Source organism: Canis lupus, chromosome 38 (assembly GCF_011100685.1).
Source record: "Canis lupus familiaris isolate Mischka breed German Shepherd chromosome 38, alternate assembly UU_Cfam_GSD_1.0, whole genome shotgun sequence".
NCBI classification, from domain to species: Eukaryota; Metazoa; Chordata; class Mammalia; order Carnivora; family Canidae; genus Canis; species Canis lupus.
Window position 1 is genome coordinate 8832505 of NC_049259.1, and position 14381 is coordinate 8846885.

The 14381-nt window shown below is 31.8% G+C and overlaps 1 protein-coding gene across 4 annotated transcripts in view; it reads left to right on the forward strand.

Annotated features, from left to right (window-relative positions):
* BRINP3 (BMP/retinoic acid inducible neural specific 3) overlaps positions 1 to 14381 on the forward strand; it is a 376978-nt gene that overhangs the window by 22681 nt on the left and 339916 nt on the right. For all 4 annotated transcript variants that reach the window (XM_038586119.1, XM_038586117.1, XM_038586120.1 and 1 more), the window contains one exon: positions 1811 to 2096. In XM_038586119.1, the coding sequence (XP_038442047.1) occupies positions 1861 to 2096 (236 nt within the window). In that variant the 5' untranslated portion in view covers positions 1811 to 1860. The remainder of the gene's footprint in view (positions 1 to 1810; positions 2097 to 14381) is intronic.

A 14381-nucleotide genomic window follows, 5' to 3' on the forward strand; every position in this document is an offset into this window, starting at 1 on the left:
AGCCTTTTTGCAATAATGATTAAATGTTTCTGGTTTGAATATATTTGATCAACAGAAAAAATGTGTTTAACAAAGGTAAATATTTATTAGTCACAAGTGGACTATACCATACAATTAAACATAGTAATAACTGTTTATGAATATAAGTGAAATATAATAATTTTAAGATAAGTGGTATAGTTCCCACACAAGAAACAAAATATAAAAGTATATATTTTCTTTATCAGCATTAGAAATTCTGAATTGAATCATCTGACAATGCCATATTTATACAAGTAATTGATGGAGGCCTGGAAACTCCCAACTGATATTCCAAAATCTATTATATGATGTTATAATTTATGAATTTTTAAAGTGTCTTGACTTGTAAGACTTCCTATGTTGTTTACAAAAGAGGCCATTGTTTAATCATCACAATAGAGCAACTTTCATGATTGGGGCAACTCATACAGTATGTGGACATTAGTTCTTCTAATTGTGTAGTGTCTATGACTGGATCTGATGACCTAGGTCAGTCATATTGTATCATTGGTTGAGATATTTTATAGTTGTAAAAGTATTGCTGTATGCCTTTCCTATATAAATAGTTTAGGATTAAATTATGCATTATAGGATTATAACTAGAAAGCAGATTAAAAATGTCAATCGCCCTATCCAAACACCAAATATGGCAACCATTATAATTAAGATATTTTACTTAATACGTGCATTTTGATTCCTTTCTAAAGAGATTTTACTGACTAAAAACTCTCACAATCATACTTTTTTATTAGTCAGAGTTTATATACTGTACAGTTCTATGTGCTATAAATAATGATAATCGAAAAGATTGGTGAAGATGGAAAGTAAAATTGAATTCAAATATTTGTAGAATATTTTGTGTAGTATATAGATACTGCATCATCTGCTCTGTGTAAAATCATTTATATTATACCACATTGGGATTTCATTTCTTGGTACTTTATTTCTGAATGCTTATGAAATTAATGTATGTGGTTTCATAGCTTATGTATAATCTGCATTGTCTTAGTTTTTGTGTGTATTTGAATTTTGTAGGTATGCCTATTTATCTCATGAATATGACATGGATGCACATTAAAGTTTTTTAAAGGTCCTAGAAATAGTTTATTATTATTCTGCTTTAAAAATCTGGGAAGTTTGTCCCTAATAGATGAATAATGGAAAAAAATATCTGAGAAAACACATAGACCTTCCCTCCCACTCATCACCCCCACACATCCATCCATCCATCTATCTATATATATAGATGGTAGGTAGATAGATAGACACACATACATAAACACAATAATTTATTTATGTATTATTAAGCCCTTAATTTTATTCCATTTTGGTCTCATATTATGGAAATGACTACCTGAATATCTTTGATTCATTTTAAAGCATTTTTTCTAGAACAATTCAAGTAAACAATAAAATACACTTATATTACAATGTATTACACAATTCATGAAATAAATAAACATATACAATATTTATTTTGAAAGTGTCCAATGTTATAAACATCTAAGCAAAAAAGAAGAAGTATTCGTCAAAACCAATTGTGGTTGTACGACACTGCTATGACAAAGTCTGTTATGACTCAGTGACCTATTTTCCAATGAATAAAAAAGGAACATAGAGCTTTCAAAAAATGAAATTATTTTGTTTTACTGATTATTCACTTTTGCTATCATCTAATTTAACACAAATGATACTAGATTTAAAAAGAAAGGAATTTGCCACCTCAGCACCTTAATTGCTAGAAAAGAATCTTCTAGGGGCTAACTAATTGCCTGTGTATTTTGTCTAGGTGTTGAGGGAAAGCTAAGAGAATGAAGGCTCTAAATCCCCAGTGGAAGCATGATATGGCGGAGCAGAGCTGGTGCTGAATTGTTCTCTCTGATGGCTCTATGGGAGTGGATAGCCCTGAGTCTTCAATGCTGGGTTTTAGCGGTTGCTGCTGTTTCGGATCAGCATGCCACAAGCCCCTTCGACTGGCTCCTCTCTGATAAGGGACCCTTCCATCGTTCACAGGAATACACAGATTTTGTGGACAGAAGCCGGCAGGGATTTAGCACAAGATACAAGATATACAGGTATGAAGCAAAGGGAAAGCAATTATAGAGATATCTTCCTTGAAGGTTGTGTAAATAAGTTTCTCTAAGGGAAAGCTTCAGATGGGAAAGGGTTATTACCAGAAGGGTTATTATTTACCATTCACAGTAGTACTGTTTTCTTGCTATTTAAGAGTATTTCTTATAGATGTAACAAACTATTAAAAACAAAACAAAACCAAAAAGTAGTAATGGTGACCAGTTGTGCATCACTCTCAAATTGTAGGAGTGTCACATTTCTTAAAGTAAATTCCAATTAACTGTGAGGCTGAGTGTATAATTTTAAATAGCTAAATTTTTAAATGAATTTTCTTGAGATTCTTTTCTACCTTATATCATGCTGTGTTGTCTTTTTTTTTTTTTTTAAGCTTAAATGGAAATGGTATCTTGTACTAGTCACTGAGAAGTTGAGTCACCTCATTCTTTTTCCCCTTAGAGGTAATTGTACGTTCAGAAGCTGGAGAAAATGGCAATGGATTAAAAAGAAGTAGCAGATAAATGTGACATGATAGCAAAGGCCAAGAAAAAGGAGGGGATTGAGATATATGGCCTTTAACTTTTACTGTTCTTATATATTTGAATATAAATAAGTTACACAAAAGGAGTCATATATTAAATCCAACAGACTGCCTGCTTCTCCCCAGCCCAGCAAATCCATTAAAGAGAGGAGTGTACAAATGGTTGCCTGACTGGATTAGATTGTATTGATCCTTGCCATAAAGAATGTTTTATGTAAAGTTATCAGTCTGGTTTGTTTCTGCATGATAGGAATTCACAATTCCCAGCAGTTGGTTTAGCATTTATGTAGAAACAAAACTTAGCATTGTATTTTTGTGTCTGTATCTATGTAGATACTGTTACATAAGTATTTTATTTTATGTTGTATGTGCAGCAGAGGGCACTGTGCTTCTGGTCTGTATGTAGTCTTTTACACAGCATTGTGAGAAATTTGTTAAGTCCTATCAGCAATGCATATTTACAGAACAGACTGAAGGTACTGAACAAGTTCCATGAAATCTCACTGCTCTATGTGTGCGTGTGTATGCGTGTGTTTAATAAGAACTCCCTTAGTCTAAGAAGCCAGAGCACAGTCACAAGTCTATAGAAAGACTTACCTTAATTTTTTAAAAATGACATGACAAATATTAAAGATTTTCTTTCTGAGATGCAGAAGGAAACAGTCAATATAAGATGATTCTAGCTTTATTCCGTTTTACATGTGTTTGTTGGTTTTGCCAGATTCCTTTACAAATTATGTGGAGCTACTTGAATTTAAGATTGTAAGAATGTCTAATTAGTTTCAGCATTCTGCAAAAGGTTTTTTTTCAGTCTGTCAAACAATTTAATCCAGAGCATGTCTCCAGGATCTATTGGCATCTCTATTGGGAGTTATGAGGTGTTGTATGGCGTGTGATTATTTGGTTCAGCTTATTGGTCAGTGAGCTGTGAGTTGAAAACATGGCTTGACATGTCTTTAGAGGTTCTAAGTTGAATCAAAGAGACATTATTTGGATCACCATAGTGAAAGGTAATGAAAAATAATGCCTTGGGATGTTGCCTAGCTCATATATTCCCTTTAGTCTGTATGGCACTATATTCTTAAAGATCTTCATTAGCCCTATATTTCTCATCCTTCCTATCTCTTTGCCTTTGTGGTTTGGATAAACACGTATGGGACTTGTCTGTTTATAAACAGTGGAACATCGCATCCTTCCCCCCGTGTCCAGAGCAGTCTTTAACTAATGTTACCTTTGAAACTTTACTTAATGGTGCTATATTCGTTGATGGTTGCTATACGATGACCACTATATTTATGAGGATTTCTTTGTGTCAGAACGGTAAGATATTTCATCTATTCAACTAGTACTTACCTAAATTTCAAAGAATTCTGCTCACCTATGCATCCAATATAATGGATCAGTATTTTTTCTGGTGAAGTTAACTTTGTTTCTGAGCTGTTAGAGAATCTCAAATCCAAGGATAAGAATAGCTTTTGATTGTTGTTGCTTTACTTTAAAAAATACTTGTCTTAAACAATAATTATTAGAGAATTTATCTTTTATCAATGTTTGCCCTGAAAGATAGAATTTGCATTGAAGTATTCTATAGCTGGAAAATCAATATTTTTTCCATATTAAGCACTAGATTAATCGTTTTGAAAGACCACATAAATTCAAAAAGTGATCAGCCAAATTCTACTAGTGTTTACCATTACTGTCATAAGCTCCTTCATGAGGGGTGTTGCATTGATATAGTTTCTGAAAGGCACTAGTTCTACATGTAAAACATATTAAGCCTGTTGAAATAATTAGGTCAGATCTCTTTCAGTTGTCTTCATTTTATCGCCTCCTGCAACATATTTTTCTTTTCACCTCAAATATACAATAGTAAGATCATAACCCACTGAACATTTTTACTAGGATCATAGTCAAGGCTTTGAGGGAAAAAGTGCCATTATTTTCATGACAAAGTGCATTTTAGGCAATTAACAGGGCTTATATTTGTATTTTTTAAGATTTTATTTATTTATTCATGAGAGACACCCACAGAGAGAGAAAGAGAGAGAGAGAGAGAGAGGCAGAGACAGAGACACAGGCAGAGGGAGAAACAGGTTCCATGCAGGGAGCCCATGTGGGACTGGATCCCGGGTTTCCAGGATCACACCCTGGGCTGAAGGGGGCGCTAAACCACTGGGCCACCAGGGCTACCCTTATATTTGTATTTTTAAATTAGAATGTTATAATTATAAAGAATTTTTAGATTTTTGTTCTGAAACAACACTATGACTTAAGAAATGATTATTTTATGAGTAGATTATTGAATTGAAGGATCTAGAATGACTCTGCTAACACTTGTTATTTGTTAACCCAAAAGTTGGGTTTTTAGCCATCTTTCCCTCTTAGCTGAAGATTGATAATAGAACCTAAGCATAGGCATTTTAAGTACTCTAACTTTTAGAAAATGGGCTATGCTTGGAGAAAGTTTGTCCAGTAGAAATTCTAGAATAGCAGCACACCTAGATCCTTAATAACTTGGAGCCATGTCATTGGTTATTATGTTCTAGAAATAACCCTTAGGCAATATGGCCACCAGCAAATGCATAGTTTCTTCCAGGCCTGGAGATTCTCATTCATTTAATAAATTATAAGAGCTCTGGAAAAGGGACTCACTTTTAGTAACTCAAACAGGGTTATCTTAAATCACAGCTATAAATTCTATGGTCGTATGAGGTGATTTTTATTTCTGTAAAGGAAACATTTTACATATGTAGATCTTCAAATATGGTGATACAAAATAAAAGCCTTTTTTTCTTTGCCAAACTTCTACTATTCTTTGTTTAAGCACATGTGCAAGTGATTCATAGGAAAAATGATGATGCTTTTCTTATAATCTTCCAAGATAAAATAAAAATGTCATATTACTCATATTACTACAACTTAGTTACTTCCTCGAAGTAATTTTTCAAAACCAAATTTAAGTGAGAATAAGACACAATTGAAATAAATGCTGTGCCTTATTGGTCTTCATGGTTATGTTCTCTGAAAAAAAATATATTTAAAAATGGCTTGCAAAGGACAAGATAGTCTCGAAAGATAAACAAATGTATGGACATTTCATATATGACAGGGGTATATGAAATAATGTATGGGAAAGGGTGAGTTTCTTAATAAATGGTGTGCAATTTAGGTAGCCATGTGAGGAAAGCAGAAATCAGATCACTTCCTCATACCATATATATAAATCTACTTTATATTGGAATAAAGATCTACATAAGAGAAGCAAAAATGTTGTTTCTAGGAGATAACAGAAGAAAATACTTTCATGATATTGGGATATATAAGAATTTCTTAAAATACCAGCCATTAAACCTAAAAAAATACTGATCAATTTAGGTATGTTAACATATATACAGTAACAGGAACAAAGCCACCAGTAGCAGCATGGATGAATCTCCAAATCAAAATGTTAAGTGAAAGAAACAACACAGGAAAATTTGCACACGATATGACCCTACTATAAGAAATTCACTAAACTAAATTATATTATTTAGAAATACATATGCAAAAATGATTGATAAACCTAAAGAAAAGCAAGGAAAAGACTATAACAAAAATCAAGATAACGATTATCTCCATGGTGAGGTAAGAGGGATAGGATTTTTATTGTAGAACATGAGGGATTTCTAAAGTAATGACAATACTGAATTTCTTAAAGTGGGTGATCATTATACTGGTGTTCTTTAGATTCTAAATACTTGTTTTAGACAGTTATTATTTTATATTTCACAATACAAAAAATTTTAAATGTAAGTAAATATTGTGTTAACCTTGAATTGAAAAATTGAAATCCTCAAATTAAGTAAATTAACTCTTTCCTTTGAATTGTTCTCAAATTCAGTATTTATTATTAAAACTTATTAAACTCCAATAAATTTTATAGAAATGTTTAGTTATAAGAACAATAGATGCTCCATTATAGTTTCATATCTTTATATGTATTCATTCATGTAAAGTAAAATTTTTTATTGTTTATTGTTTACAAAGACCTTCCATATTTTTATATGTTATTTTTTTTTCTATAGCGTTTCAGTGAATGGCATTATTATTTTTTACAGATTTTATTTATTTATTTGAGAAAGAGAGAGAGCAAATGAGTGCACAAGTTGAAGGGATGGGAAGACAGAGAAGTGGACTTCCCACTGAGCAGGGATCCTGATTTGGGGACTTAGGACTCTATTCTAGGTCTTGACTCAGGGCTCAATCCAGGACTGTGAGATCATGACCTGAGCCAAAAGCAGATGCTTAATGGACTAAGCCACCCAGGCACCCCTCATTGATGGCATTATTATAGCAATTTCAAAATGATAACATTCAGAGATTTTAAATAATATATCTACATCAACAAATATTAAAAACTTATATTTCTGATTCAAAGTCAATGACCATTTTACTAGAATTAAAAAACAGAAACAAAAATAAGTCCTCAGATAATGGGCTAAATCTTTTTGATAGTCAAAACCCGAAATCATTGTACCACTCTTGTTTCTATGTTTGCATGTATTAAACAGTTTTGCTCAATAAATATATCCTTCTGTCTAACATGTATTCTGTTGCCAGAGACCTAATAAAATTGTGTAAGATTAGCCATGTAAGGTTCTGCATGTAAGGTTCCCAATGTATCTAGCCTTCCCATCTCAACCACCTTCTGTATTATCTCCCTCACTAACTTTGAGCTTGTCCACCCATGTTGCATCAGTTGATGTGACATCAGCAAATACAATGCAGGCAAAATCTTATGAAGTGCTTGTGTCCTGGGCTTGCCCTGAATCTTATCTGAAATTACTCTGTGATGAATTTTCCTCTAGACCAATAGAGGAGCCAAGGCTACATGGAGCAGAGAAGAACCGAACCAGTTGATGTTCTCTGGACCTGATAGGTATCAGCTAGAAACAATCACTGGACAAGTAATAAGGCCATTTAAAAATATTCAGCTCAAGCTGAATATTTCTACCAGAAACCTGAAAATACATGTGTAACCTAGTCATAGGAATAGAACCATTTTGCTGGGCTCAGACATTTATTGCTCATTCATTTACAGAATCATCAAAACAAGCAAAACAAAACAAAAACAACTTGTTTTAAGCCTCTACATTTGGTGAACCTTTCCATGTACCACATGTAATTGATGAAAGTATTCTTCATCAGGAATATAAATTAGACAGGTATTTATTAATGACATCATAAATCATATAAAATGGTAAAGATAACATTTATTATAAAAAGCTGCTTTATTTAAGAATGCACACATTTTAAAAATAAAGACTAAGAATTCTGGCTAAAAATGTCTTCCAAATAGCAATTCCTGACACAATCACTTTAAATTTCCCACTAAATTATGAGGAATTCATGGAAGGAGATGAGGTTGGGAGGAAGATGAAAACTCATATCAATGCAAGAACAACTATAAAGTTGATACACAATTTTCTGCCAATGAAAGGCATTTCAGTAGTTAGGAGAATCAGTGATTAGCAAACACATTTAAATGCTTAAGATCGAGGAAGCCAAATAGTTTTGACTAATGTCATACTTAACCTTAAATCTAGTTAGGTCCTACATCATTATCAGCTACCTGCTGAGAAACCCAGAGTTGGCACAAAGTAAAAACTGTGCAGCCCTCTCTGTTGCAAAGACCCTGCTTTGTGATGTAAACAGAATATAAATAATTGGTCTCTCTTTTTTCTGGTTTTGGAATTAAGGTGATGCTGGCCTCATAGGATGAATTTGGAAGTACTCCATCTCTTTCTATCGTTCCAAACAGCTTTAGTAGAATAGGTATGGTTTCTTCTTTAAAAGTTTGATAGAATTCCCCAGGGAAGCCATCTGGCCCTGGACTCTTGTGTCTTGGGAGGTTTTTGATGACTGCTTCAATTTCCTCCCTGGTTATTGGCCTGTTCAGGTTTTCTATTTCTTCCTGATCCAGTTTTGGTAATTTGTGGCTTTCTAAAAATGTGTCCATTTCTTCTAGATTGCCTAATTTATTGGCGTATAGCTGTTCATAATATGTTTTTAAAATCGTTTGTATTTCCTTGGTGTTGGTAGTGATCTCTCCTTTCTCATTCATGATTTTATTAATTCAAGTCTTCTCTCTCTTCTTTTTAATAAGGCTGGCTAATGGTTTATCTATCTTATTAATTCTTTCAAAGAACCAACTCCTGGTTCTGTTGATCTGTTCCATAGTTCTTCTGGTCTCGATTTCTTTGAGTTCTGCTCGAATCTTTATTAACTCTCTTCTTCTCCTGGGTGTAGGATCTATTTGCTGTTTTTTCTCTAGCTCCTTTATGTGTAAGGTTAGCTTTTGTATTTGAGTTCTTTCCAGTTTTTGGATGGATGCTTGTATTGTGATGTATTTCCCCCTCAGGACTGCTTTTGCTGTATCCCAAAGATTTTGAACAGTTGTATCTTCATTCTCATTAGTTTCCATGAATTTTTTAATTCTTCCTTAATTTCCTGGTTGACCCTTTCATCTTTTAACAAGATGGTCCTTAAACCTCCATGTGTTTGAAGACCTTCCAAACTTCTTGCTGTGATTTAGTTCTAATTTCAAGGCATTATGGTCTGAGAATATGCAGGGGACGATCCCAATCTTTTGGTATCGGTTAAGACCCGATTTGTGACCTAGTATGTGGTCTATTCTGGAGAAAGTTCCATGTGCACTTGAGAAGAATGTGTATTCAGTTGAGTTTGGATGTAAAGTTCTGTAGATATCTGTGAAGTCCATCTGGTCCAGTGTATCATTTAAAGCTCTTGTTTCTTTGGAGATGTTGTGTTTAGAAGACCTATCAAGTGTAGAAAGCGCTAGATTGAAGTCACCAAGTATAAGTGTATTATTATCTAAGTATGTCTTAATTTTGGTTATTAATTGATTGATATATTTGCAGCTCCCACATTCAGGGCATATATATTGATGATTGTTAAGTCCTCTTGTTGGATAGATCCTTTAAGCATGATATAGTGTTCCTCTTCATCTCTCACTACAGTCTTCGGGGTAAATTTTAGTTTATCTGATATAAGGATGGCTACCCCCGCTTTCTTTTGAGGACCATTTGAATGGTAAATGGTTCTCCAGCCTTTTATTTTCAGGCTGTAGGTGTCCTTCTGTCTAAAATGAGTCTCTTGTAGACAGCAAATAGATGGTTCCTGCTTTTTTATCTCTTTTTTTAAACTGTTATTTAAATTTCAGTTAGTTATCATTCAGTGTAATATTAGTTTCAGATATAGAATTTAGTGATTCAATACTTACATGATTTCTCTTTTCTTACCATGTTTGGAAATGGTAGTTCCCCAAAATAATATGATAGATAGAGATGTGCAAGTTAAATACGACCCGTATATTATGTGGGACATACTTACACTAAAAAATCCATTTGCTGGTTATTTAAATTAGAATTTAACTGGTTGTAATTTTTTTTTGCTCTAGCTGGTAACTTTATGAGGAAAAGAGATGCTTACTGACATTCAGATTATGTATCAATGACAAGGACTCTCAGAAGTAAATTAGAAATAAAAAGAGAAAAAAAAAACCTCTGAATGTAGTTAATAGAGTCTCTCATGTACTTTTCTTGTTCACCCTATCAGAGAAATTAATGTCAGGGGAACTCCTGCATTAGATGAAGACAACTATACACCAGTGCATTCTCTAGTAACCTAAGATTGAGTGTGAAAAAGTGACTCGCATGTTGTCTTTTAACAAAATCTGTGTATTGATAGAGCTCTCCATTCTATGTCAGATAAATGAAATAAGACAGTAATAGCACCTTTGGGTTTGCAGTGCATGACAGAGTGCCTGCCACATTGTAGGGAGACTATGCTCACAGAATGAAGAAAGGAACAAATAAAAAAACCTGCAGAACAAAAGTAATAAAAAAATTACCATAAGAATTCAGTGGAAGAGATGACCTCCTTATGATTTCCCCCTCAGTACACACATATGCAAGTATTGCATACATGTACACTTTATCTTCTCTGTAGGTTGTAAGAAACCGTGAAATCTACAAAACAGAAGAGATGGTTAGGAAAAAATAATCTGAAAAGAAAAGGGTATTGGGTAAGGTAGCATAATAATGCAGGTAAATCAAATGCAGCAATAAGCATAAAGCCACATTAAAGACCATTACTCACAGTAAGTGTAAGAATTGAGAGGATGGTCATGAGATTGCATGGAAATATTAAAATATAATTCTTGGAGGATGCAATATTTAACATGAGATATCATGATTAAATCATTTAAGTCTATAAGCTCAATTATAGAAATAAATACCTAGAAGAAAGGCCATGTTAAAAATAGAGCAAAATCTTAAAAAAAAACCTTTTTAAGTAAAGAATCAAAATTTATATTTATTTCAATTATGAAAATAGAAACTGGAAAGAATAAGTTTCAATGTCATTACAAACCTTAAGGGTAGCAAGTGGTAGACACAAAAAGCATCATACATATCTTAAAACTTACTGCTACATATAAAAAGTAAAAAGAAGACAATGATAAATATAACTTAAGGCAAGGTGATTGCAGAAAAACTAAACATATGATTAGTGTAATGAATGTATATATTTCAAGGTCTAAACATTAAGACTGTATTTAGATTTTTTGAATATGCTACTTACAGCAGTTGCCTAAAACAAAATTAACCCTAACATAAAAGCCAAACAGATGATCAATTAATTCTCTTATAATAGTACCTAATAAATAATATATTATACTAGACCTTCTAAAGGAAGTTAAAAAACGTTAACTGTCACATGAAATTTTAATCTACTATATTTATTCTTCATAGATGAAATAGATTACCACACCAAAAAAATCAGTATAAGAGTGGGAAAAAGCAGATAACTTGAGTATTGAATCTAGTGCAATTGTATAGAGTGCAATATAGAATTGTACATAATGAACATGTAATGCTAAACATGTGATATACTTCTTAAACACATATATGAGATATTTATGAAATTTTATTTATTTTATCCACACAAAAATTTTAAACACAATGTATCTCCCTACATTTTAGAGTTTTTTAAGTCTTACCACATAGCCTTAAGACTAGTTATTTTGAATATACATTTAGAGAAATTCTTTTAACTATTTGGTCATAAAATTTAAAATTCAGAGAATTAATGACAATAAAGATGATTTTATTTTAAAATATATTTAATATTGTGAGAAATTCTCTCATACTTTTTTCAGATACAAAGTTAAATAAAACAAACAAAAAACTCAGCTCTAAAACTCCAAAATAGAAAGTAGAGCTCAAATGATTTCTCTGTAATTTTACTTTTTTAAAATAGAAACCTGTGGAGTATAGAGACTACAGGCAAATTTATCAAAGTGTTTGCTTTACTTCTGGTTGGAAAGTTCTATAGATTTTTTTTTTCATTTTTCTTTAATAAGTATGTCTGATTCTATGATCAGACAAGTTACTTAATGCCATTAAAATATTAAGTGAGACATACTTGAAAAATGACTTCCAAATAATTAACGATGAAATTATGAGAATTTACTAGGATTATTTAGATAAAAGTTAAAAATAAAGTTTAAAAGGGGAAAACTCTTTGAGTTTTTGAGTCTTTACACTTCTTTTTGAAGTAATTATAATAAAACTTTATATCATAAAGAACTATAAAATAAGTCAGCAGTGTTTAATGGAATAAGGAAAAGAATAAGAATAAGAAAAGAAGAATATTTAATGGAAATAAATATTGTGTTTTCATTATGTGATTGTACTTTCATATGTGACTTCATTTAATCCTCCAAATAACCCTCATATAATGATTCCCATTTTACAGCTTAACAAATAAAAACAAAACTGTTGTCCTTCAGTTTACTCATAGTATTCCTAAATGTCTCTTTCATTGTACTTATGCTACTACACTAAAATCACGTGTTGACTCCTTGAACTGTAAATGCCTTCAATGCAGGCCTTTTTCATCTTTCTGATTTATTTCTATATTATTATTATTATTATTATTATTATATCTATATTATTCTATTTTTATATTTTTATTTATGTTTATATTCCTGGATCAAGCCAGTTGTACACCCATCAAAGACGTCAGCTTTACATTTGGGACTGCTTGGTTTCAAAATCAATGCTCATGCCATTGAAAAGATCCCCTCTTGACTGTAAGTAGGGAGATATGAATTGTTTTCTATCTTTGTTACTAACCAACGGTGCTACCTCAGATTTATAAATTAATTTCTCAGACTTCAGTATCCTTTTTTAGTATAGTTAAGGGTGCACTAGATATCTAAAGATCCTTTGAGTTATAAAGTTTTATGCTTGTAATCTAAAAGTGAAATGGGAAAATTATCAGAACACAGAGTTAAGCATTAAATTAAAAAATCAACTATGGTTAATTCTGCTAAGTGTATTATTCCGTCTTTTACAAAGTCGTTTATAGATACTTTTTAAGGAGTGTATCTGAGAATCTTTCATATTACTCTGTTTATGCATACTTAAATAGCAATTTTGTAATAATTCCCCCACACATACCACTCAAATTCTTTTCTATTTCCCATATGTTCTACTGAAACTGTAATGGAAGGAAGCTATTTTTCCTAGTTGCTTGACTTTCTACAAATCTTTGCACTAATCTGGCAGCACACTTTACAGTGCAGTGACAAATTAGGGAGAGTGTTCTAGATAGTGATTTTATACATAAATAACCTAAATTTATTTGCTTTTGATATTTATCAACAACTCTATTTAGTTACATCTCTAATTTTGAGATTAAATCATATAATAAATTTAAAATTTTATTATTTAATTATAATTCACAACTATACATATGAATTTCTACTTTATCTCTCCTTTAGCTGTCATTGGGAAAATTTTAGTAAGAAATAAGATAGAAATATTAACTTGAAGGCTTAGGAATTATAATTGATGTTCCGAAAAGCCAGTTCCTAAAGGAGACTGCATATAATCTAGTGATTATAAATAAAAGGCATGCTTTGTCATAATTTCTGTAATTTTTAAGTAATGATTTTTAGTCTAATAGTGCATTCATGTTTGTTGCTATTAAAATGAGCAAATGAATAGGACTGCCAGTTTACACAATTATTTACAGAACAGGAAATAACAATGATGATTTTTTGGCATTCAAACAAAGAATTTATGATTTTGCCCTCTCTAGTTCCACCTTACTGAAGACTTCAGTGGTCATTATCTCTGTGGTCATCTTCCAATGAAATCACCAAAATTATCAGTATTGTTTTCTTTTGGTATCACTGTTTGGGGGCTTTTGTATTGTTAATATGTATTTTTTAAAATCAAGCATAATTTCAAAAATACAAGGTTTAAAAATTGAGGGGGAAAAACCTGAATAATCCTTTTTCTAGGCTTTTTTATGCCTACTTACAATGGACTGTTACTTTAAAAAATCACTTGCATTATATTTCTCATTGTAAGTATGAAAAGGTCTTAAATAACATTTATTATGCCTTTTTCTGCCTTAATATAAAGTAATTAAGGTAATTGCTATTTAATTATAATATTGGGAAATCCAACTTTTAAAATGTTAGTGAAAAGATTAAGATTATGATATTATCTCTTTTACTTTAATAAGCATGTAATGTGAATCATAGTAGAAGATTAGATCCTCACCTTCAAATTGTACTTTGCAAAAGTTAAAGCTAAAATTTGTACTGAGTACTCATTGTTTGTAATAGGTTTTATTTAATTAATATCTATAAGTAGGCTATTCTTTTATAGAA